Below are 22,809 nucleotides of genomic sequence, written 5' to 3'. Positions count from 1 at the left end.
TCCCAATTCTTAGTCCTTTAATACCCATTTTTCTCCTTCTTTTATTTGAACCTTGTATCTTCTGTTTAGTTTCTCAATTGATCCAAAACCGTATCCAGGCCATCACCAATCTTTCTATAGGACAAATGTTTCTTCTAACATCCCCACAATATCACCCCTTACCACAAGACCTCCCTTCAGCTTAATCTCTCCCACTCTAGGTTCCCACACTGCCCCAATCCCGCTTGAAGCAGCCCTGAGAAACATCGCCCATTCTCTCTCCATACCACCCCCCAAAAATTTTTGCCGCCCCAACACTTCAACACTATTTTGTTTTATTTTTCTTATTAATATAAGAAGGCAGGAATGTCAGGCCTCTGAGCCCAAGCCAAGCCATCGCATCCCCTGTGACCTGCACGTATATGCCCAGATGGCCTGAAGTAACTGAAGAATCACAAAAGAAGTGAATATGCCCTGCCCCACCTTAACTGATGACATTCCACCACAAAGGAAGTGTAAATGGCCGGTCCTTGCCTTAACTGTTGACATTACTTTGTGAAAGTCCTTTTCCTGGCTCATCCTGGCTCAAAAAGCACCCCCACTGAGCACCTTGCGACCCCCATTCCTGCCCGCCAGAGAACAAACCCCCTTTGACTTTAATTTCCTTTACCTACCGAAATCCTATAAAACAGCCCCACACTTATCTCCCTTTGCTGACTCTCTTTTCGGACTCAGCCCACCTGCACCCAGGTGATCAAAAGCTTTATTGCTCACACAAAGCCTGTTTGGTGGTCTCTTCACATGGACGCGCATGAAAGCTAGTGTCCTGTATTTACCTCTACCATCTGCCACTGAGGCACAGCCCAGAGCACAGCTCACCTTTTGTGTGAACCCAATTTGCCACAGCAGCACTCCAGTGTCACATCAGAGAGTGAAGCCTGAGCTGCAGGAGGAGAGCCTGCAGGCCTCCTGGGTAAAATTTCACCTTCACAGTAATGGAAATGGGAGCAGTGTTTCAACTCCTTTCTACTTATAATGGTGACAAGGAAAAAATACTGCTGACTTTCCAGCATGAGTCCAGATAGAGATGACTCCAAAAGCTCTCACTGTGACAGCCCAGCTTATTCAGAAACCATGTGATACAAATAGATCTTCTGAAACAGACACCCAAAGCATTGGAGAGAAAAACATTATCTCCATCTGAGCAAGATTATTTTGAGAAAAAAGTTAAAATAATCTAAGAAAAAGCTCAGATTAGATATAAGATTGATCATGTCAGTCAGAAAATATTCCCCTAAAAGAAATCTCTCTCTAAACACCCAAAGTGCACAGCTACTCTCAGCATGAGAAATGAGCATTATGAAGGAGGCAGATCTTAAGAAGAATTTTATAAAGTTTCTTTTCAGTCTCTGCTGTTCCCTCATCTCCTAGCCATTGAATGGAGGTTCTATATTGAAATACAACTGACAACTTCCAACAACACTTTTTGATGAAGAAATAGAATCTGACTGTGTTCATATAGTGGAACATATTAGAACTTGCAACATAGCAAACTGAAGAACCATTATAGTTTTTGGGTGGCCACGTCACCTGTCTTTATTTGTCCTGTAATAGCAGCATACCAATTTAGTGAAATAAAAGATATTAAAATTGTGTTTACTCATAATAATCCCTATTGAATAAAGTAATAAACATGTCACACTAATATCTACTTAATGTAACAATTTGGTATAAATTTTATTTGGATATTAGACATAAGTAAGTATAAATCATTTTAATGAACTAGTCATAATGTATATAGTATGTATATAGTATGTGTATAGTTTAAAATTATAGTTTTAAAAATTAAAACTATACTTCAGTTAAAACATTTTATATTTCAGAAGTGTAAATAATGATATTAAAATAACCATTTAAGTGATTAATTCAAAGTAAGTAATGCAGCTTTGTACTCATACTATTGTAGAAAATACTGTTTATGGCTCACCCCTGTAATCCCAGCACTTTAGGAGGCTGAGGCGGGTGGATCACCTGAGGTCAAGGGTTCAAGATTAAGCTGGTGAACATGATAACACACCATCCCTACTATAAATACAATAATTTAGACAGGCATGGTTGGGCACACCTGTAATCCCAGCTATTCGGGAGGCTGAGGCAGGAGAATCACTTCAACCCGGGAGGCAGCGGTTGCAGTGAGCTGAGATTACGCCACTGAACTCCAGCCTGGGCAAGAGTGAGACTCTGTCTCAAAAAAAAAGAAAATACTGTTTAATTTATATGAATGCAGGTAGTCTGCAAACATTACACATAACTATACTAATTGTTATGAAGTAATAGAAAGCAACGTACAACTACAGACTGCACTGTTCAGTTTATGCACTGAACTGTTCTTGCTTTTGCAGTACAAGTGCTTCAGCCTGCAAATATTGGATAATTACCTTGGATCATCAGGTTTCTGACAAAGAAATTTAGTATCTTTTAGTCTTTATCATTCTGTATTGCTAAATTTAATTCTCTTTGTGCTAAGCTTCTGTATGCTATTAAAATGAGCTTTTATCTAAACAAATCTGTCTAAAGGACTAAAAATGAAAAAAAATAAACATTTTGGAAGCAAAAACAAAGTAATAAATCTGAAGTACTAGACAAAGATAATCTGGAGTCAGAAAAAATGACAAAGGTTTATTTAGCTGTTAATATGATTTACATATATTTCAATAAAACAAAGAAAAATATCTACATATAATCTAAATTCCTTACAAAAAGAGGGAATAGCAAAAACATTTTTGGAAGTTTTTAAAGAGTTTTGAACTCTTGGACATCTGAAATTTGTACAATGTATGCACTTGAAAGAAGGTTTATGAGGGAAAAACCAGAAGAGAGAAAGATATTATATGAAACTAATTAATGCATAAGACCAATGCAACTGGCCGGGCGCGGGGGCTCACGCCTGTAATCCCAGCACTTTGGTAGGCCGAGGCGGGCGGATCACGAGGTCAGGAGATCGAGACCATCCTGGCTAACCCGGTGAAACCCCATCTCTACTAAAAATACAAAAAAATTAGCCGGGCGCGGTGGTAGGCACCTGTAGTCCCAGCTATTCGGGAGGCTGAGGCAGGAGAATGGCGTGAACCCGGGAGGCGGAGCTTGCAGTGAGCCGAGATCGGGCCACTGCACTCCAGTCTCGGCCACAGAGCGAGACTCCGTCTAAAAAAAAAAAGAAGAAAAAAAAAAAGACCAATGCAACAGAACAGAGAGGCCAGAAATAATGCCACCCTCCTACCGCCATCAGATTTCTGACAAAGCTGTCAAGAGGAATGTGGGAAGAATTGTTTCATAAATGGTGCTGGAATAAATACCTAACACTATGTAGAAGACAGAAACTGGACCGTTTCATTTCATTTTGATTTACAAAAATCAACTGAAGATAAATTAAAAAATTAAATGAAAAACTTAAAATTATAAGAAACCCAGCCTTGATAACCTAGGAAATAACCATTCTAGACATAGAAACTGGGAAAGACTTCATGAGGAAGCTACCAAAAGCTACTGCAACAAAAGCAAAAATTGACCAATGGGACCCATTTGAACTTAAGAGCTTCCTAACAGAAAGGAAACTATCAACAGAGTAAACAGACAACCTACAAGCTTACAAGAAAAAACCGAACAACCTCATTAAAAATTAGGCAAAATATATGAACAGATGCTTTTCAAAAGAAGACATATATGAGGCTAACTAGCATATGAAAAAAAAGTGGTCATTGCTAATCATTAGAGAAATTAAAAGAAAAATCACAATGAGACACCACCTCACACCAGTCAGAATGGCTGTTTTTAAAAAGTCAAAAAATAACAGATGCTGGCAAGGTTGCAGAGAAAAGGGAATGCTTATACTCTTCTGATGGGAGTGTAAATTAGTTCAAAAACTGTAAAAAGCAGTGTGGCGATTCCTCACAGAACTAAAAATAGAATCATCATTTGACCCAGGAGCCCCACAACTGGGTATATAGCCAAAGAAATATAAATTATTATATCATAAAGACATACCCACATGCATGTTCATTGCAGCACTATTCACAATAGCAAAGACATGGACAGGCTCTAAATGCCTATCAATGGTAGACTGGATAAAGAAAATATGGTATGGTCAGCCTGGCGCAGTGGCTCATGCCTGTAATCCCAACACTTTGGGAGGCTGACCCGGGCGGATCACCAGAGGTCAGGAGTTCGAGACCAGCCTGACCAATATGGTGAAACCCCGTCTCTACTAAAAATACAAAAAAAATTAGCCATGCGTGGTGGCCAGCACCTGTAGTCCCAGCTACACAGAAGGCTGAGGCAGGAGAATTGCTTGAACCTGGGAGGTGGAGTTTGCAGTGAGCCAAGATGGCACCACTGCACTCCAGCCTGGGAGACTCCGTCTCAAAAAAAAAAAGAAAAAGAAAATATGGTATGGTCAAATGTGGTGGCTCATGCCCGTCCTCCCAGCATTTTGGGAGGCCAAGGCAGTTGGATTGCCTGAGTTTAGAAGTTTGGGACCAGCCTAAGCAACATGGCAAAATCCTGTCTCCACAAAAAATACAAAAAGAAAAATTGGCCAGGGGTGGTAACGCAAATGTGTAGTCCCAGCTACTTGTGAGGATGAGGTAGGAGAGAATTGCTTGAGCCTGAAAGGTTCAGGCTAATGTATGTCAGTATCATGCCACGGCACTCTAGCCTGAACAATAAGTAAGACCCTGTCTCCAAAAATAAAAGATTTAGTAAAAACAAAATATGATACATAAACATCATGAATACTCTGTGGCCATTAAAAGAAATGATTATGTCCTTTGCAATAACATCGATGATGCTGGAGATCATTATTCTTAGAAAACGAATGCAGAGCCTGGGCATGGTGGCTCAGGCCTGTAATCCCAGCACTTCGGGAGGCTGAAGTGGGATAATCACCTGAGGTCGGGAGCTTAAGACCATCCTGACCAACATGGAGAAACCCCGTTGCTACTAAAAATACAAAATTAGCCAAACGTGGTGGTGCACGCCTATAATACTAGCTACTTGGGAGGCTGAGGCAGGAGAATCGCTAGAACCCAGGAGTCAAAGGTTGCAATGAGCCGAGATGGCAACATTACACTGCAGCCTGGGCAACAAGAGCAAAACTTCATCTCAAAAAACAAAACAAAAAACAACAAAAAAAAGAAAACTAATGCTAAAGGGGTGGCCTGCCCCTCCACACCTGTGGGTATTTCTCGTCGGGTGGGACTAGAGACTGAGAAAAGAAAGAGACACAGAAACAAAGTATAGAGAAAGAAAAGTGGGCCCAGGGGACAAGAGCTCAGCAGACGGAGGACCCGCGCCGGCACCAGTCTCTGAGTTCCCTAGGTATTTACTGATCATTATCACTACCATCTCAGAGAGGGAGATGTGGCAGGACACTAGGGTAATAGTGGGGGGAGGGTCAGCAGGAAAACGTGAACAAATGTCTCAGTGTCATAAACAAGGTTAGAAAATGTGCTGTGCTTTGATGTGCACATACATAAACATATCTGGTGCATTAAAGAGCAGTATTGCCACCAGCACGTCTCACCTCCAGCATTAAGGGGGTTTTCTCCTATCTCAGTAGATGGAATATACAATCAGGTTTTACACTGAGACATTCCATTGCCCAGGGATGAGCAGGAGACAGATGCCTTCCTCTTGTCTCAACTGCAAAGAGGCCTTCCTCTTTTACTAATCCTCCTCAGCACAGACCCTTTACAGGTGTCGGGCTGGGGGATGGTCAGGTCTTTCCCTTGCCATGAGGTCATATTTCAGACTATCACATGGGGAAAAACCTTGGACAATACCTGGCTTTCCTAGGCAGAGGTCCCTGCGGCCTTCCGCAGTGTTTTGTGTCCCTGGGCACTTGAGATTAGGGAGTGGTGATGACTTTTAACAAGCATGCTGCCTTCAAGCATTTGTTTAACAAAGCACATCCTGCATAGCCCTAAATCCATTAAACCTTGAGTGGACACAGCACATGTTCCTGCAAGCACAGGGTAGCGGGTAGGGTTACAGATTAACAGTATCTCAAGGCAGAAGAATTTTTCTTAGTACAGAACAAAATGGAGTCTCTTGTGTCTACTTCTTTCTACATAGACACAGTAACAGTCTGATCTCTCTTTTCCCCACAAATGCAGAAACAGAAAACCAAATGCATGTTATTATTTATAAGTAAGAGCTAAATAATAAGAACACATGAACACAACAGGAGAATAACAGACACTGAGACCTAGTAGAGGGTGGAGAGTGGGAGGACCATGAGGATCTGAAAACAGACATGTTTGGTGCTATACGTAGTATCTCAGTGATAAAATCTGCACACCAAACCCCCATGACATAATTTTAGCTGTATAACAAACCCATATGTGTACCCTAAACCAAAAATAAAAGCTACAAGAAAAAAAAACAGGCCAGGCGCGGTGGCTCACGCCTGTAATCCCAGCACTTTAGGAGGCCGAGGCCGAGGCGGGCGGATCACGAGGTCAGGAGATCGAGACCCTCCTAGCTAACATGGTGAAACCCCGTCTCTACTGCCTGTAGTCCCAGCTACTCAGCAGGCTGAGGCAGGAGAATAGTGTGAACCTGGGAGGCAGACCTTGCAGTGAGCCGAGATCTCGCCACTGCACTCCAGCCTGGATGACAGAGCGAGACGCCATCTCAAAAAAAAAAAAGAAAGAAAGAAAGAAAAAAAACAAATCCCTGTGTGGGAAAGACTGCAATGTAGATGAACGGACTGATTTTCGCTACAGATAGTGGCCCAGGTGGGGCCACACTCTGATTTATTTCTGTATGCATGCAGGCAGATGAGATTATAAACAGGAGGTCCAGACCTTTAGGTTGATGGAGAAAATAGGTTGCTGCTGCAGATTCAGTGTCTGGGGGTGGGGATATGCCAGGAGACTTGTAGACACTTGTGGGTTCTTGGCAAGAAACACTAGGATCAAAAATGCTGGCTGGGTGCGATGGCTTATGCCTGTAATCCCGGCACTTTGGGAGGGCAAGGTGGGTGGATCATGAGGTCAGGATTTTGAGACCAGCATGGCCAACATGGTGAAACCAAGTCTCCACTAAAAATACAAAAATTAGCTGGGTGTGGTGGCACTCACTTGTAATCCCAGCCACTTGGGAGGCTGAGGCAGAAGAATCGTTGGAACCTGGGAGGCAGAGGTTGAAGTGAGCTGAGATGGCACCACTGCACTCCAGCCTGGGCAAAAGAGCAAGACTCTGTCTCAGAAAAAGAAAAAAAAATGGCATAATGAAGTTCCTGAAGGTGGTGCCTAGTCCTGGGAGGAGTATGGGCACGTCTATGTCTAGTGTGTGTTTGTGAGTAGGTGGGAATCCTATTGTGGCGCTTGCAAGAAAAGGGGGGTGTCTGTCATCAGAGCTCTTTTCCTCTAAGTTTTCAGTCCTCTGTCACCCTGGGAGAAGATCTGGAATCACAGGACAATGGGCAGTGTGACAGCCTGTGTACAGGAGAGCCTCCTATTCCCAAACACCCAGAGTTTTATTCCAGGCCAGGCCTCCGTGATATCTTTTGCTGGCACCAAATCTGCAGAGTTTGCTGAACGTCAAACAACTCTCCAACAACAACTCATTGTCTAACATTTGAAATCTGACACCACCCAGAGTCGGGGTCTGGCACAGACCCCGTTTCAGTGCTCAGTCCCACAACATTGTCCTCACTGCAGATGCCAGTCACAAACCCCATGGCCCATCTATGCTTCTCACCTATTGTTTGAAAATTGGGGACACCCAAATAATTTGCTAGAGCTACTCACAGAACTCAGGAAAAACACTGTAGTGATGTTTACCGGTTTAATGAATAAGATGTGGCCCAGGAAAAGCCAAATGGAAGAAATGCATAGATCAAAGAAAAGAGAACTCTTTCCAGCCAGCGCTGAGAGATGGGCATCTCTTGGGACAACTGGCACAAGCGCTGCAAGTCCAGGGGCAAGAGAAAGCCCTACCACAAGAAGCAGAAGGATGAGTTGGGGCGCCCGGCTGCCAACACCAAGATTGGCCCCCGCCGCATCCACACAGTCCGTTTGTGGGGAGGTAAGAAGAAATACGGTGCCCTGAGGCTGGACGGGGGAATTTCTCCTGTGGCTCAGAGTGTTGTACTGGTAAAACAAGGATCATCCATGTTGTCTACAATACATCTAATAACGAGCTAGTCCGTACCAAGACCCTGGTGAAGAATTGCATCGTGCTCATCAACAGCACACCATCAGGACGGTGGTACTAGTCCCATTATGTGCTGCCCCTGGGCAGCAATTCTTGCTGACCTGCAATTCTTGCAGCCTCAACATGGAGAAACTCTGTCTCTACTAAAAATACAAAATTAGCCAGGTGTGGTGGTGCATGCCTGTAATCCCAGCTACTCGGGAGGCTGAGGCAGGAGAATCGCTTGAACCCGGGAGGCGGAGGTTGCAGTGAGCCGAGATTGTGCCATTGCACTCCAGCCTGGGCAATAACAGAGAAACTTCATCTCAAAAAAAAAAAAAAAAGAGGAAATACGATGAAAGGAAAAAGAATGCCAAAATCAGCAGTCTCCCGAAGGAGCAGTTCCAGCAGGGCAGCTTCTTGCTTACATCGCTTCAGGGCCAGGACAGGGTGGCCGAGCAGATGAGATTACAGGCGTGAGCCACCGCGCCTGGCCTAAAACAAAATATTTCTCAATCAAACTTTACTTAAGTTTATACGCCTCCCTCAAGCTCCTGAACTTTGAGCTACCCTCAGTCTGAGTCAACATACAACCACATTCTACATCCCTCCTAAGAACATGCTGATTTCAGAGTAAGACATTCTCTGATATAAAATCTGACTTTTGCACCCTCCATTTGCCATTTCCCTCCCACCTCCTTTCTAAACTTCTTTGCTCCTCCCTAGGGAAGAAAGCCCTTTTCTGCCTACGTTTTTGCAAGCCATAAAGACGTTATATTTGTTGGTACTTCCTCCTGTTGCAATACGTTTTTGGAATTCATTTTTTTTCCATAAATCTAACGTTTTTATTTTACAAAGTCGAACAAGTGCCTCAGAACAATAACATCATTGTCAGTAAGACCCATCCAGTTTCCTTTCATCTTAATCTTAACTGCATCTGCCTGGCCAAGCTCTGTCTCAAAAAAAAAAATAACAAAAAAAACCTCCTTTTGCAGGCTTAATATTAGCCTTAGCTCAGAATCACTAGGTTCAAGCTTTAACTTCCATGCCAGAGTTATTCACTGGGTTTTTGAAACTAAGTGTTGGAAAATACAGTGAAGTTACTAAAACACAGCGTTTACATAAAGGAAGGAAATTTTAAGATGCTTACTTTTTTTTTTTTTGAGGACTCTCCCTCTGTCGCGCAGGCTGGAGCGCGATGGAGGGATCTCAGCTCACTGCAACCTCTGCCTCCCGAGTTCAAACAATTCTCGGGCCTCAGCCTCCCAAGTTGCTGGGATTACAGGCGCTTGGCACCACTCCAGGCTAATTTTTGTATTTTTAGTAGAGAGGAGGTTTCACCACGTTGGATAGGCTGGTCTAGAAATTTGACCACGTGATCCGCCCGCCTCGGCCTCCCAAAGTGCTGAAATTACAGGCAGGAGCCACCGCGCCTGGCCGGGAAGGGGTTATTAGCCCTAATGCAGTTCTGTTTTTGTGTTTTCCCCCCCATTGGCTGGGGTCAGACCGCACAGTCTAAGCTGATCCCGGTTGGCTTACACTCAAACTTTTTCCAAATCGGGTAATGCGCGATTTGTGAGAAAAGGAGAAGGGAGAAGAAGGGGTAGGGGTGATTTACAACTTTTCCAACTTATGACCAGGAAGTTGCGTCTTTGAAGAAGAACTAAGTTGTACTAACAACCCTTTACCTCAAGTGATCCGCTCGCCTCGACCTCCCAAAATGCTGGGATTACAGGCATGAACCAAAGCGACCGGCCCCATAAATTTTTAATAGGAGAAAAGAGAAACTGTCAGCCCCACGGACCAAAGCTCTTCCCATTCATGAACCTGCACCCCGAGTCAGGATTCTCCCCTGAGGACCCTCCGGTGGTCCCTGCACAATCTGGGAGAGACGCAGCGCTGTGGGTGCAGAGCTGCCCAGAGAGGGCTCCAGGCCAGGGCAGGGAAGAGACAGGACGCCGCGGGGCCCGGCTGTCGGCGCTGTTGCCATCTTATGGCTGAAGGGGACTGAGGCCGAACTGGGCAAGGAGAAGTCGGTCGCAGATTGTGGAGCTGACTGCGGGGAGGCCTAAGTCCCGCCACAGCCACTTCCCATCGGTTCCAACCAGTCCCTCCCCTCTCTCGGAATGCTGGAAAGGCACTCTCACCATTTCTAGGCTTCTGGGGGTCCCTCAGCTGTGGATCTCCCAATACCTGCAGGTCACAGGGCCACAGAGGCTGGAGAAGAAGACACGGAGCAGCTAAGACCAGATTTGGAGCACCAGCTGCAGCAAGAGACAAATGGCCGCGCCAAACCCGAAAGCCTTCCTCTTCGCTCCAGCTGCCTGCATGATTGGACGGTTTCCAGCCCAGCGTCCCTGATTGGATAATGCTTAAGGCCCCGCCTCCTCAGTCCCTGAGTGACAGAAGATGTGATCACATGCTGGGCTGAGTGAAGAAAGAGTCACAGCCTCAGCTGCAGCCTTTTCAGGCAGGGCTTCCTCCCTGAGCTGAGCCAGGCCCACCAGAGAGCATGGGAAAATTCTTTTTTACTCTTTCTCTTTTTGAATGTATTCAAAAGGTGAACAGAAGTATTTGGCTGTCATATTAATAATACAAAAAATTTTTGTTCAAGAGAAAACTTTTACTTTGGTAATAGTGTATTATCAATACGAAAGCTAATTTTAATAAAACCTTGTAAGTAAATCAAATTTGTCATTTTTGACCTCTCGAGACTTACATATACATCATATATATTTTGTAATCTAATGTAATTTTTTAAACTTTTTATATTTTATTTTTATCTACATTCTTTTTATTTTTTCAATTTGAAACAACTTTTAAGTAATTTCAAACTGTTATAGGAGACAGAAAGAAATCATTTAGGGCCAGGCGCGGTGGCTCACGCCTGTAATTCCAGCACTTTGGGAAGCCAAAGAGGGCGAATCACTTGAGGTCAGGAGTTCAAGACCACCCTGGCCAACACGGTGAAACCCCATTTCTACTAAAAATACAAAACCTTACCTGGGCGTGCTGGTGCACACCTGTAGTCCCAGCTACACCGAAGCCTGAGGCAGGAGAATCGCTTGAACCTAGGAGGTGGAGGTTGTGTAACCGCCCAAGGAGTTTACCTTGCCCTTTGCCCAGACAAAACCAATTCATCAAGACAGGGGAATTTGTGGAGGAAAAGTTAAATATTTAATTTGAACTCAATTGAACGTGGACACAAACAATGGTCACCAAGTCCTGGAAGAGGTTGTGTGAGCCCCTTGAGGCGTTCATCCAGTGCTATTTTAGAGAAATCTCTATGTCAATCTATTCAATCTGTTCCTATACATTCGTTATTGAAAAACAATAGACAAGGCCGGGCGCGGTGGCTCACGCCTGTAATCTCAGCACTTTGCGAGGCCGAGGCGGGCGGGTCACGAGGTCAGGAGATTAAGACCATGCTGGCTAACACGCTGAAACCCCGTCTCTACTAGAAATACAAAAAATTAGCCAGGCCTGGTGGCGGGCGCCTGTAGTCCCAGCTAGTCGGGAAGCTGAGGCAGGAGAATGGTGTGAACCTGGGAGGCGGAACTTGAAGTGAGCCGAGATCGCGCCACTGCACTCCAGCCTGGGCGACAGAGCGAGACTCCGTCTCAAAAAAAAAAAAAGAAAGAAAGAAAGAAAAAGAAAAACAATAGACAAACACAAAAACAAGTTGACCTTTCTGTGTTCCTTGAGACCAGTCATGAAGGGCCCTGGTGACTAGGCCTCATGCCGAACAACTCGTTACAAAAAGAGCTAGGTTCCCAGACCGCGCTGAAGCGTCATTATACCTCTCCTGGTCTGTGCACCGATGGGTGGCCCACTCTGGAGCCCATCCTGTTGCTTTCCGGTCTGGTGGTGAATCCTCCATAGTCTGGTGTGGAGTCAAAGTTAAATATTGAATTTGTGCTAATTGAACGTGGACACAAACAATGGTCACCAAGTCCGGGAACAGGTTGTGTGAGCCCCTAGAGGCGTTCATCCAGCGCTGTTTCAGAGAAATCTGTATTTCAATCTATTCCTATACATTCATTATTGAAAAACAACAGACAATCCCAAAAACAAGTGACCTTTTTGTGTTTCTTCAGCCCAGTCGCGAAGGGTCCTCATGACTAAGCCTCGTGCCAAACAACTCATTACAAAAGAGCTAGGGTCCCAGACTGCGCCAAAGCTTCATGAGAGCTCTCCTCACCTGTGCACAATTGTTAGCTTGCTATTGGACTTTACTGGAAACAAAACACCTCTGCTTTAACCATGATGTCTTTATGAGGCCTAAATTTCCTGTTATGATTTAGGTCACGAGTTCCCTCCAAATCCACAGGAGGCCGAGATGTGCGGATCACGAGGTCAGAAGTTTGAGACCAGGCTGGCCAACATGATGAAACCCCATCTCTACTAAAAATACAAAAACTAGCCAGGTGTGGTGGCATGCATCTATAATCCCAGCTACTCAGGGGGCTGAGGCAGGAGAATCACTGGAATCCCAGGAGGCAGAGGTTGCAATGAGCTGAGGTCTCACCACTGCACTCCAGCCTATGTGACAGACTGAGACTCCATCTCAAAAACAAACAACCGAAAAACATAACCATTTCTGATGAAGAAAGGGGTGGGAGCAGCCAGTTAACTGAACTAGTAGGCATCCTCTGAGCTCTTCGAAAGGAAGGAAGAAGGATTTGTCACTTGTATACCAACTCTTGCTCAGTAGCAAATGGTTTTACTACCTGGATGCCCCAATGACAACAAAACAAATGGTTAATTGGGAATAAAGAGGTATGGGGAAAACAATACTGGGAAGATACATGAATTCTGGTACACACTACCATTATCATTGTTTTCCTGTATTAATTAATTTATTTTTTTTGACACGGAGTCTAGCTCTGTCACCAGGCTGGAGTACAGTGGCTCAGTCTCGGGTCACCAGGCTTGAGTGCAGTGGCTGAGTCTCAGCTCACTGCAACCTCTGCCTCCCAGGTTCAAGTGATTCTCCTGCCTCAGCCTCCCGAGTAGCTGGGATTACAGGCATGCACCGCCACGCCCAGCTAATTTTTGTACTTCTCTAGTAGAGGCAGGGTTTCACTGTGTTCACCAGGGTGGTCTCAATCTCCTGACCTCGTGAACAACCCACCTCAGCCTCCCAAATTGGTAGAAGTACAGGCTTGGGCCACCACTCCCGGATCTGTTTTCCATGATGATGCTCATGCATCTCTGCTTTTCTTGACAGACTATTTAATCAGCAGGAAGATCGACAGGCCAAAATTTCCACCATAAATGCAAATTTGAATGTGGATGAATGGATTACAATGTGTTCAAGCCTTGCAATGAGAGGCGTTATAGTGTTTGGTGGTATAATTGATGGTGATTACTGGGGAGAGTTAAAGGTTGTTTTATACAATACCACTCCAGATTCTTTTGCTATAAAACCACAAATGTGGGTTGCTCAATTATTAGTGGTACCTTGTCAACAATTAACCCCTGAGGAAATCTCTGTCCCAACAGAGGCTACATACAGAACTCGGGGATTCAGATCCACTGGTTCATGTAGCTTAAATCCTGGAGCCAATATATGGGTACAGCATCCATCAGATCCCACCCCTAAGTCTGGTGACCTTGTAGCTGTGAAAACAGAAAATGAAGGCATAGTACAATTTCCTAAAGATGAAAAACAATATGATGTTCCTATCATTTTTTGTTATTACAGGGAATAATCTATCTACTAATGGTCAGCACCTGTGTCTTTGTGTCTGAGGCCAAGAATAAATTCATGAACTGGGCAGCCACCGCTGCAGTAGAAGCCAATCACAGACAATGTTTTCTATACGTCGAGTTGCCAAAGGCCGCCAGGAATGGGCTACCTTGGAGAACCGTCCTGACAACATTTCTGAATGGCTATGTAGTTACCAACGGGGTCACAACAACACTTGTAGTCCAACCTGTACTTCCTTTGACCACACTAAGCAATCTATCTTTGCCCAAGTCAGACAAAAGGTGAACTCCACATTCTCCTTTCATCAAAAGCCTTGGTATCCTGCCCAATATTCCTGGAATGGTATATTTTGGAAACCAGCTGTGCTGGTGCCTGGATTCCCTATAGCCCCCGCTTGGTCTGGAGGCCTTAAAAGGTTCCTCTAATATTACTCTGGGGTTTCTCCAGACAATTGTCAACACATACTCCAAATCAACATTGCCCCCAGTGAACCACAATCTCTTTCCTACTTTAATAATACATGAGTACACTGTGATTACAGTAGCTCCATTGCTGTCCCCTGGGGGAGCCCTCTGGGTATGCAGATCCTATGAGTGGTGATACCTGTCCCCACATTGGACAGGGAGATGAACTTGGGGATAGCCATTAATTCCATTCACCATCCGGGTTAATATTCCTCTCCCAAGTAATTTAGATACTTACAAACATCACTGGTTATGAATGTGCCAGCCTCCCTGGCCTCCCTGGTGGCAGTACCCTATCACAGTATTCTCCCCTGCCACTGGTACAATCCTGCTTCAGCAACAAATTAAAATATTAAGGTTATGTGTAGAAAAAGCTCTTAATGATATTAGCACTAGACTTATGTTGTTACCAGATAAATTTGCTCAGCTGAGTGCTGTTGTGTTGCAAAATCAAATGGCATTAGATATGCTTACCGCAGCCCAAGGAGGGGTTTGTGCCGTATTGCATGCTAAATGTGGTGTGTATATCCCTGGCAATTCTCACAATATGACTCTCCTTGGAAAGCCATGCTGGGTGTGGTTTTTATTAATTGTGCTTTTAATTCTCCTGTGCTTACCCTGTATCTGTAATCTATATCGACTATGCCTTCCCTATGTATCTGTAAGGGTATTTTCCCACAATTGAGTATCCAATTGAGGCCAAAGGTGGAGAAAAAGTTAAATTTGAATTGAATTGAATGTGGACACAAACGATGGTCACCAAGCCTGAGAATAGGTTCTGCGAGCCCCTTGGTTCAACATCTAGAGTTGTTTCAGAGAAATCTCGATTTCAATCTATTCCTTTATGTTAGTTATTGAAAAACAATAGCCAATTGCAAAAACAAGTTAACTTTTTGTGTTCCTTGAGCCCAGTCTCAAGGGCCCTCCACTGTGCCTCATGCCAAACAACTTGTTACAAAATGACCTAGAGCCCCAGAACGCACTAAAGCTTAAGGAGACCTCTCCTTGTCCTTGCATGGATGGGTGGCTGACTCTGGAGCCCAGGTTGTTGCATTCCGGTGTGGCGATGAATCCTCCATAGTCTGGTGAGTGTATATATATGTATATATATTTATGTGTGTATGTATATATATATTTATATGTGTGTATACATATATATATTTATGTGTGTGTGTGTGTGTATATATATATATCTTTTTCCTTCTCCCCTTTCCATTGCAATTTTCTTATATCAATTTACTTGGCCGGGCGCGGTGGCTCACGCTTGTAATCCCAGCACTTTGGGAGGCCAAGGCGGTCGGATCAGGAGGTCAGGAGATCGAGACCACGGTGAAACCCCGTCTCTACTAAAAATACAAAAAATTAGCCGGGCATGGTGGCGGGCGCCTGTAGTCCCAGCTACTCGGGAGGCTGAGGCAGGAGAATGGCGTGAACCCGGGAGGTGGAGCTTGCAGTGAGCCGAGATCGCGCCACTGCACTCCAGCCTAGGTGACAGAGCGAGACTCCGTCTCAAAAAAAAAAAAAAGAAAAAAAAAAATTTACTTGTATCTGCATTGCCATTTATGTGGGATAAAGCTTGTTTACCCTTAAGGGTATTGTGTAGGTGTCTTTTCTTCTACCCTCATGTGTTTCCCTCACAGAACACCATATTTGTCAGAGGCTTTCTTTGTTCCTTTTTATTCTTTCTTCTTTAATCTTGTCTGCATGCCTTATTTTGACAAGGTGGTCTTCAAATACTGATATTCTTTCTTCTGCTTGGTCAGTTCAGCTACTGATACTTTTGTATGCTTCATGAAGTTCTCGTGCTGTGTTTTTCAGCTCCATCAGATCATTTATGTTCCTCTCCAAACTCGTTATTATAGTCAGCAGTTCCTCTAACCTTTTTTTTTTTTTTTTTTTTTGAGACGGAGTATTCGCTCTTTCGCCCAGTCTGGAGTGCAGTGGCATGATCTCAGCTCACTGCAAGCTCCGCCTCCCGGGTTCACGCCATTCTCCTGCCTCAGCCTCCCGAGTAGCTGGGACTACAGGCGCCCGCCACCATGCCCGGCTAATTTTTGTATTTTTTAGTAGAGACGGGGTTTCACCTTGTTAGCCAGGATGGTCTTGATCTCCTGACCTCGTGATCCGCCCGCCTCGGCCTCCCAGAGCGCTGGGATTACAGGTGTGAGTCACCGCGCCCGGCTCCTCTAACCTTTTATCAAGGGTTCTTAGCTTCTTTAAATTGGGTTAGAACATGTTCCTTTAGCTCAGCAGAGTTTTTTTATTACCCATCTTCTGAAGCCTACTTCTGTCAATTCCTGCATCTCATCCTCTGTCCAGTTCTGTACCCTTGTTGAAGAAACATTTTGATCATTTGGAGAAGAGGCACTCTAGCCTCTCAATGTTTTTTTGTTGATTCTTTCTCATCTTCATGAGTTTGTCTAGTTTTGATCTTTGAGGCTGCTGACCCTTGGATTTTTTTGTTTTGTTTTGTTTTGTTTGAGACAGAGTCTTGCTCTGTTACCCAGGCTGGAGTGCAGTGGCAGGATCTCGGCTCCCTGCAACTTCCGCCTCCAAGGTTCAAGTGATTCTCATGTCTCAGACTCCCAAGTAGCTGGGACAACAGGCGTGCACCACCACGCCTTGCTAATTTTTGTATTTTTTTTAGTAGAGACCAGGTTTCACCACGTTGGCCAGGCTGGTCTCAAACTCTTGACCTCAAGTGCTCTGCCTGCCTCAACCTCCCAAAGTATTTGGATTACGGTGTGAGCCACCATGTGCAGCCTTGGGTGGGATTTTTCTGGGTATATTTTTTTCTTGTTGATGCTGTTGTTGCTGCTTTCTGTTTGTTTGTTTTTCATTCAGTGGTCAGGTCCCTCTTCTGTAGGGTTGCTGCACCTTGCTAGGGGTTCACCTCAGGCCCTATTCATCTGGTTCACTCCAGTGCCTGGAGAGGTCACTCAAGGAGGCTGCAGAACAGTAAAGAAGAGTGCCTGCACCTTCCTCTGGGATCTCTGACCTCAAGAGACACCAATCTGAAGCCAGTAGGATCACTCCTGTATAGGGTGCCTGACAACCGCTGTTGAGGAGTCTCATCCAGTGCATGGGGAGAAGAACCCTTTTAATGAAGCACTTTGACTGTCATTTGGTGGAGGGGGAGTGTTTTGCTGGGGGCAAATACACTCATCTGAGCTGCTGGAAATGCTCAGAACTAGCAGGAGGAAAGGCTAAGTCTGCTGGTCCACAGAGACTGCAGCCACCCCTCCCCCTAGGGTTCTGCTCTGATATTTGTTATTTCTTTTCTTATGCTGGGTTTGGGTTTGGCTTGTTCTTGTTTCTCTAGTTCCTTGAAGTGTTATTTTAGATTGTCTACTTATGCTCTTTCAGACTTTTTGATGTAGGCACTTGATGCTATGAACTTTCCTTTTAGCGCCACTTTTGGTGTATCCCAGACATTTTGATAGATTGTGTCATTATTATCATTCAGCTCAAATAATTTTTAAATTTCCATCTTGATTTCATACAAAAAAATTCAGAAACAGGTTGATCCTAAATTTTATTTTTCATTTAATTTCCGTGTATTTGCATGGTTGTGAGGGTGCATTTGAAGTTGATTTTCACTTTTATTCCACTGTTGTCTGAGAGAGTAGTTGATATAATTTTGATTGTCTTAAATGTATTGAGACTTGTTTTGTGGCCTATCATATGTCTATCTTGGAGAATGTTTCATGTTCTGAGGAATAAAATGTATATTCTGTAGTTGTTGGGTAGAATGTTCTGTAAATATTTTTCAAGTCCATTTGTTCTAGGCTATAGCTTAAGTCTATTGTCTTTTTGTTGTTGTTGTTGACTTTCTGTCTTGATGACTTGTCTAGTGCTGTCAGTAGAGTATTGAATTTCCCCATTATTATTGTATTGCCATTGATCTCATTTCTTAGGTCTAGTAGTAATTGTTTAATAAATTGGGAGCTCCAGTGTTAGGTCCACATATATTTAGAATTGTGATATTTTCCTGTCCCTTTATCATTATATAATGTCCCTCTTTGTCTCTCTTTTAACTGTTTTTGTTTCAATATCTGTTTTGTCTGATGTAGGAATGGCGACTACTGCTTGCTCTTAAGGTACATTTGCATGATTATCTTTTTCCAACCCTTTGCCTTAAGTTTATGTGAGTCTTTATGTGTTGTCGGTGAGTCTCTTGATAGCAGATATTTGGTTGGTAAATTCTTATCCATTCTACCATTCTGTATCTTTTAAGTGGCACATTTAGGCCACTAATCACTATAAATTGTACCACCATCCATTATAATGCCTGTCATTGCAAGGCTTGAAACACGTTGTAATCCATTCATCTGCATTCAAGTTTGCAGTTATAATAAAAATTTTGGCCTGTTGATTTTCCTGGTGATTAAATAGTCTGTCAAGAGAAAGCAGAGATGCATGGGCATCAACATGGAAGACAGCAATAATGGTAGTGTGTGCCAGGATTCAGACATCTTCCCAGTATTGTTTTCCCCAAACCTCTTTATTCCCAATTAACAATTTGTTTCATTACCATTGGAGCATCCAGGTAGTAAGACCATTTGCTACTGATAAAGTGTTGGAATACAAGTTGTCAGGCCTCTGAGCCCAAGCTAAGCCATCATATCCCCCTGTGACCTGTACACATCCAGATGGCCTGTTCCTGCCTTAACTGATGACATTCCACCACAAAAGAAGTGAAAATGGCCCGTTCGTGCCTTAACTGATGACATTGTCTTGTGAAATTCCTTCTCCTGGCTCACCCTGGCTCAAAAGCTCCCCTACTGAGCACCTTGTGACCCCCACTCTGCCCACCAGAGAACAACCCCCCTTTGACTGTAATTTATCTACCCAAATCCTATAAAATGGCCCCACCCTTATCTCCCTTCGCTGACTCTCTTTTTGGACTCAGCCCACCTGTACCCAGGTGATTAAAAGCTTTTATTGCTCACACAAAGACTGTTTGGTGGTCTCTTCACACGGACGCACATGAAACAAGTGACAAATCCCTTTGGCTTCCTCCTGTATAGCTCAGAGGATGGCTACTAGTTCAGCTAACTTGCTGCTCCCACCCCTTCTTTCATCAGAAGTGCTTACCTTTTTAACAGGGTTATAAGCCACAGCCTTCCAGCATCGGGTCCCACCAATGTATATGGTGGATCCATCATAAACCAAGCATGTTTCTGATCCTCTAGGCTTAGTTCTTTTGTTGTACCTGAGCGAGTTAGAAATCGCCACACTTTGAGACAAATTCAAGAGTCCTTTATTAGCCGGCGACCGAGAGATGGCTGAAGCACGAAATTCTCTCAGCCCCGAAGAAGGGGCTAGATTTTCTTTTATACTTGGGTTTACAGAGGGGAGGGGGAATTCTAGCTGCAGCAATCTTACAGAAGAAAAACAGACAAAAAAGTTAAAAAGATAAATGGTTACAGGAAAACAAACAGTTCCAGGTGCAGGGGCTTTTATTTCATCACAAAGTGATAGGTGCGGGGGCTCTGCGTGTTATCTACCGGACAAAATGCGGGCGCTTTATGGCACCATCTCCGAGCAAATTCCAGCGGACTTCGCTTGCCTCAGCACCTTATCAGTTAATTGTACTTTTTGATATATTGAGAGTCAGCTTGCACAAGTTAAGTCCTTGAGGAAAGGGGGTGGGTAAGGAGCACTTGATGTCTTGTAAATGAAGGAGCCAAATGGAGTTCTTCCGGTTCTCTCAGCTAAGGGAGAGTCTATTCATGTTAAAAACAAGGTTAGGTATCTAAGGGAAAGTCTATTCGTGTTAATACAAGATTGGGCTTTACACTTTAAAGGAGTTGCCCCATTGGGTGGGGGAGGTTTCCTTCCCTACCTGCAGGACTTCCTTGGTGATTTCCCGAGCTGGCAAGTTTTGCACATCCTCATGTAAAAATGATACCCTTTGGCTTTGGCTTAGCATGCTCTTGTACATACCATTTCCATTCTATGATGCTATTTTCTTGGGCACGTCCTATCTGGTGAGTTTTGGGGGAACCCATGACTCAAGTCATAGTAGGAATTTCAGGCCTCATAAAGACATCATGGTTGAAGCAGAGGTGTTTCGTTTCCAGCAAAACCCAATAGCAAGCTAACAATTGCTTCTCGAAATGGGTATAAGCTTTGTCATCCTCTGGCAGTTTCTGGTTCCAAAACCTGAAAGGTACCCTCTTCCCATCTTGCTTCTGCCTAAGGCTCCAATTAGCATGTTGATTTAGGACAGTTACTTGCAGTTCTACTGGCCCATCCCGTACAGGTCATAGACCCAGGGCCAGTTGACCCACTTGTTTAGCTTGTTCAGAAGCCATGCTCTCTTTCTCTCCCCAAAGAAAGTCATAGCGTTTTCTAGTGGCTGCATGCAGAGGTTGTAAAATGTTACCCAAGTCGGGAATATCATGTCTCCAGAATCCAAACAAGCCAATACATTTCTGGGCCTCCTTTTTAGTGGTAGGGGTTGCAAATTCTAGTATTTTAGCCTTGGCCTTTGGTAAAATGGACTATTTCCCTGCATTCCATACAATGCGGAGGAATTTTACAGTTTGTGCTTGTCCTTGAATTTTACTAAGGTTAATTTCCCATCCTTGAGATAAGAGCTGGGTTTTTACCTGCTCCAGGCTCCAGCTGATTAGTTCTTCAATTTTACCCTGATAAGACCATTGGGACAGCTGCTTTTTTCATCAATAGGCTGATATCTTTGAGCCTGATCAGTCAAGACATAGGCCTGGCTTTGGGCCAGGGTCAGTCTGGAAGTCGGATTAGCATTTTTTTTTCCAGCTTACCTTTTCTCTTGTAGCAGCCAGCCCCTATCTTGATACATTAACTTATAAGTAGTAAGCAAACACCATCCACTTCGGGAGATCCCTCAGCATCTCCTTTGCTCACTGGAATCCCCCGCAGCACTTCCCGCACAGTCAAAGGTTTAAATTGCACTAATTTAGATTCCCAATTCCCACAAAGACCAGTTCCCCTTAACCATTCAGTCCCCAAAGGTGAAAACTGGGGGAGTTCCCATTCCTGGATATGGGAATTCCTCGAGTTTCCAGCTCTGTCATTGTGGCCAAAAAGTGGCAGTTTGGTTTTCAAATCCTGTTTGTGATGCCAAAAATGTTCTGTGTGGGAAACGCGCAAGGGGAGAAGAAAAGACACACACACAATACCTTTAAAGGTCAACAAGCTTTATCCTACATAAATGGAAATGCAGATATAATAAGCAAATGAGATAAGCAAATCAATGAAATAAGCAGATTGATACAATAAGCAAATTGCAATGGAAAGAGAAGGGAAAAGAGATATATATATTATGCTTGCCAGACTATGGAGGATTCACCACCAGAGTGGGAAGCAACAGTCTGGGCTCCAGAATCAGACACTGTACTCACCAGACTGTTGAGGATTCACACCAAACAGAGAAGCAACAGCCTGGGCTTCAGAGTCAGACACTCATCTATGCACAGATGAGGAGAGGTCTCATGAAGCTTGGGCACACTCTGGGACCCTAGCTCTTTGGTAATGAGTTGTTTGGCATAAGGCCCAGTCAAGAGGGTCGTTCATGATTGGGCTCAAGCAACACAAAAAAGTCAACTTGCTTTTGCAATTCTCTATTGTTTTTCAACAACTAATATATAGGAATAGATTGAAATAGAGATATCTCCAAAACAGTGCTGGATGAATGCATCAAGGGGCTCACACAACCTGTTCCAGGACTTGGTGACCATTGATTGTGTCCATTTTCAATTGAGTTCAAATTTAATATTTAACTTTTCCTCCACAAATTTTCCTGTCTTGATGAATTGGCTCTGTCTAGGCAAAGGGCAAGGTGAACCCCTTAGGCAGTTACACTACTCTGCCTTCTGGGTTCAAGTGATTCTCCTGCCTCAGCCTCCATAGTAGCTGGGACTACAGGTATGCACCACCACACCCAGCTAATTTTTTTGTATTTTTAGTAGAAATGGGGTTTCACCATGTTGGCCAGGCTGGTCTTGAACTCCTGACCTCAAGTGATCTGCCCACCTCGGCCTCCTAAAATGTTGGGATTACAGGCGTGAGCCAGCACTCTCTAAATTTTGTGTGTGTGTGTGTGTTTTTAGCAGAGACAGGATTTCACCATGTTGTCCAGGCTGGTGGTGAACTCCTGACCTCAAGTGATCCACCTGCCTCGGCCTCCCAAAAATGATTTCTTTCTATCTCCTATAACAGTTTGAAATTACTTAAAGGGTGTTTCAAATTGAAAAAATAAAAAGAATGGCTCTCCCTCTCCCTCTCCCTCTCCCCACGGTCTCCCTCTCCCTTTCTTTCCACGGTCTCCCTCTGATGCCGAGCAGAAGCTGGACTGTACTGCTGCCATCTCGGCTCACTGCAACCTCCCTGCCTGATTCTCCTGCCTCAGGCTGCCGAGTGCCTGCGATTGCAGGCGCGCGCCGCCACGCCTGACTGGTTTTCGTA

At 44.2% G+C, this 22,809-nt stretch overlaps 1 protein-coding gene across 3 annotated transcripts in view; it reads right to left on the bottom strand.

Moving 5' to 3' along the window:
• Positions 1-10,500, bottom strand: part of ZNF90 (zinc finger protein 90) — a 47,556-nt gene extending 37,056 nt beyond the window's left edge. For 2 of the 3 annotated variants that reach the window (XR_001711980.4, XR_010153777.1), the window contains exon 1: positions 10,326-10,499. Coding sequence is in view for 1 of the 3 variants with exons in the window: in XM_009435128.5 (XP_009433403.2) it covers positions 10,326-10,328 (3 nt within the window). In the remaining 2 variants the exon portion in view is untranslated. Of the gene's footprint in view, positions 1-10,325 lie in introns of all 3 variants that reach the window. The other variant, XM_009435128.5, reaches the window with a different exon arrangement.
• Positions 10,501-22,809: the final 12,309 nt, after the last annotated feature.

Source organism: Pan troglodytes, chromosome 20 (genome assembly GCF_028858775.2).
Source record: "Pan troglodytes isolate AG18354 chromosome 20, NHGRI_mPanTro3-v2.0_pri, whole genome shotgun sequence".
In the NCBI taxonomy this organism is placed as follows: domain Eukaryota; kingdom Metazoa; phylum Chordata; class Mammalia; order Primates; family Hominidae; genus Pan; species Pan troglodytes.
This window is presented reverse-complemented; position numbering and strand designations above follow the sequence as displayed.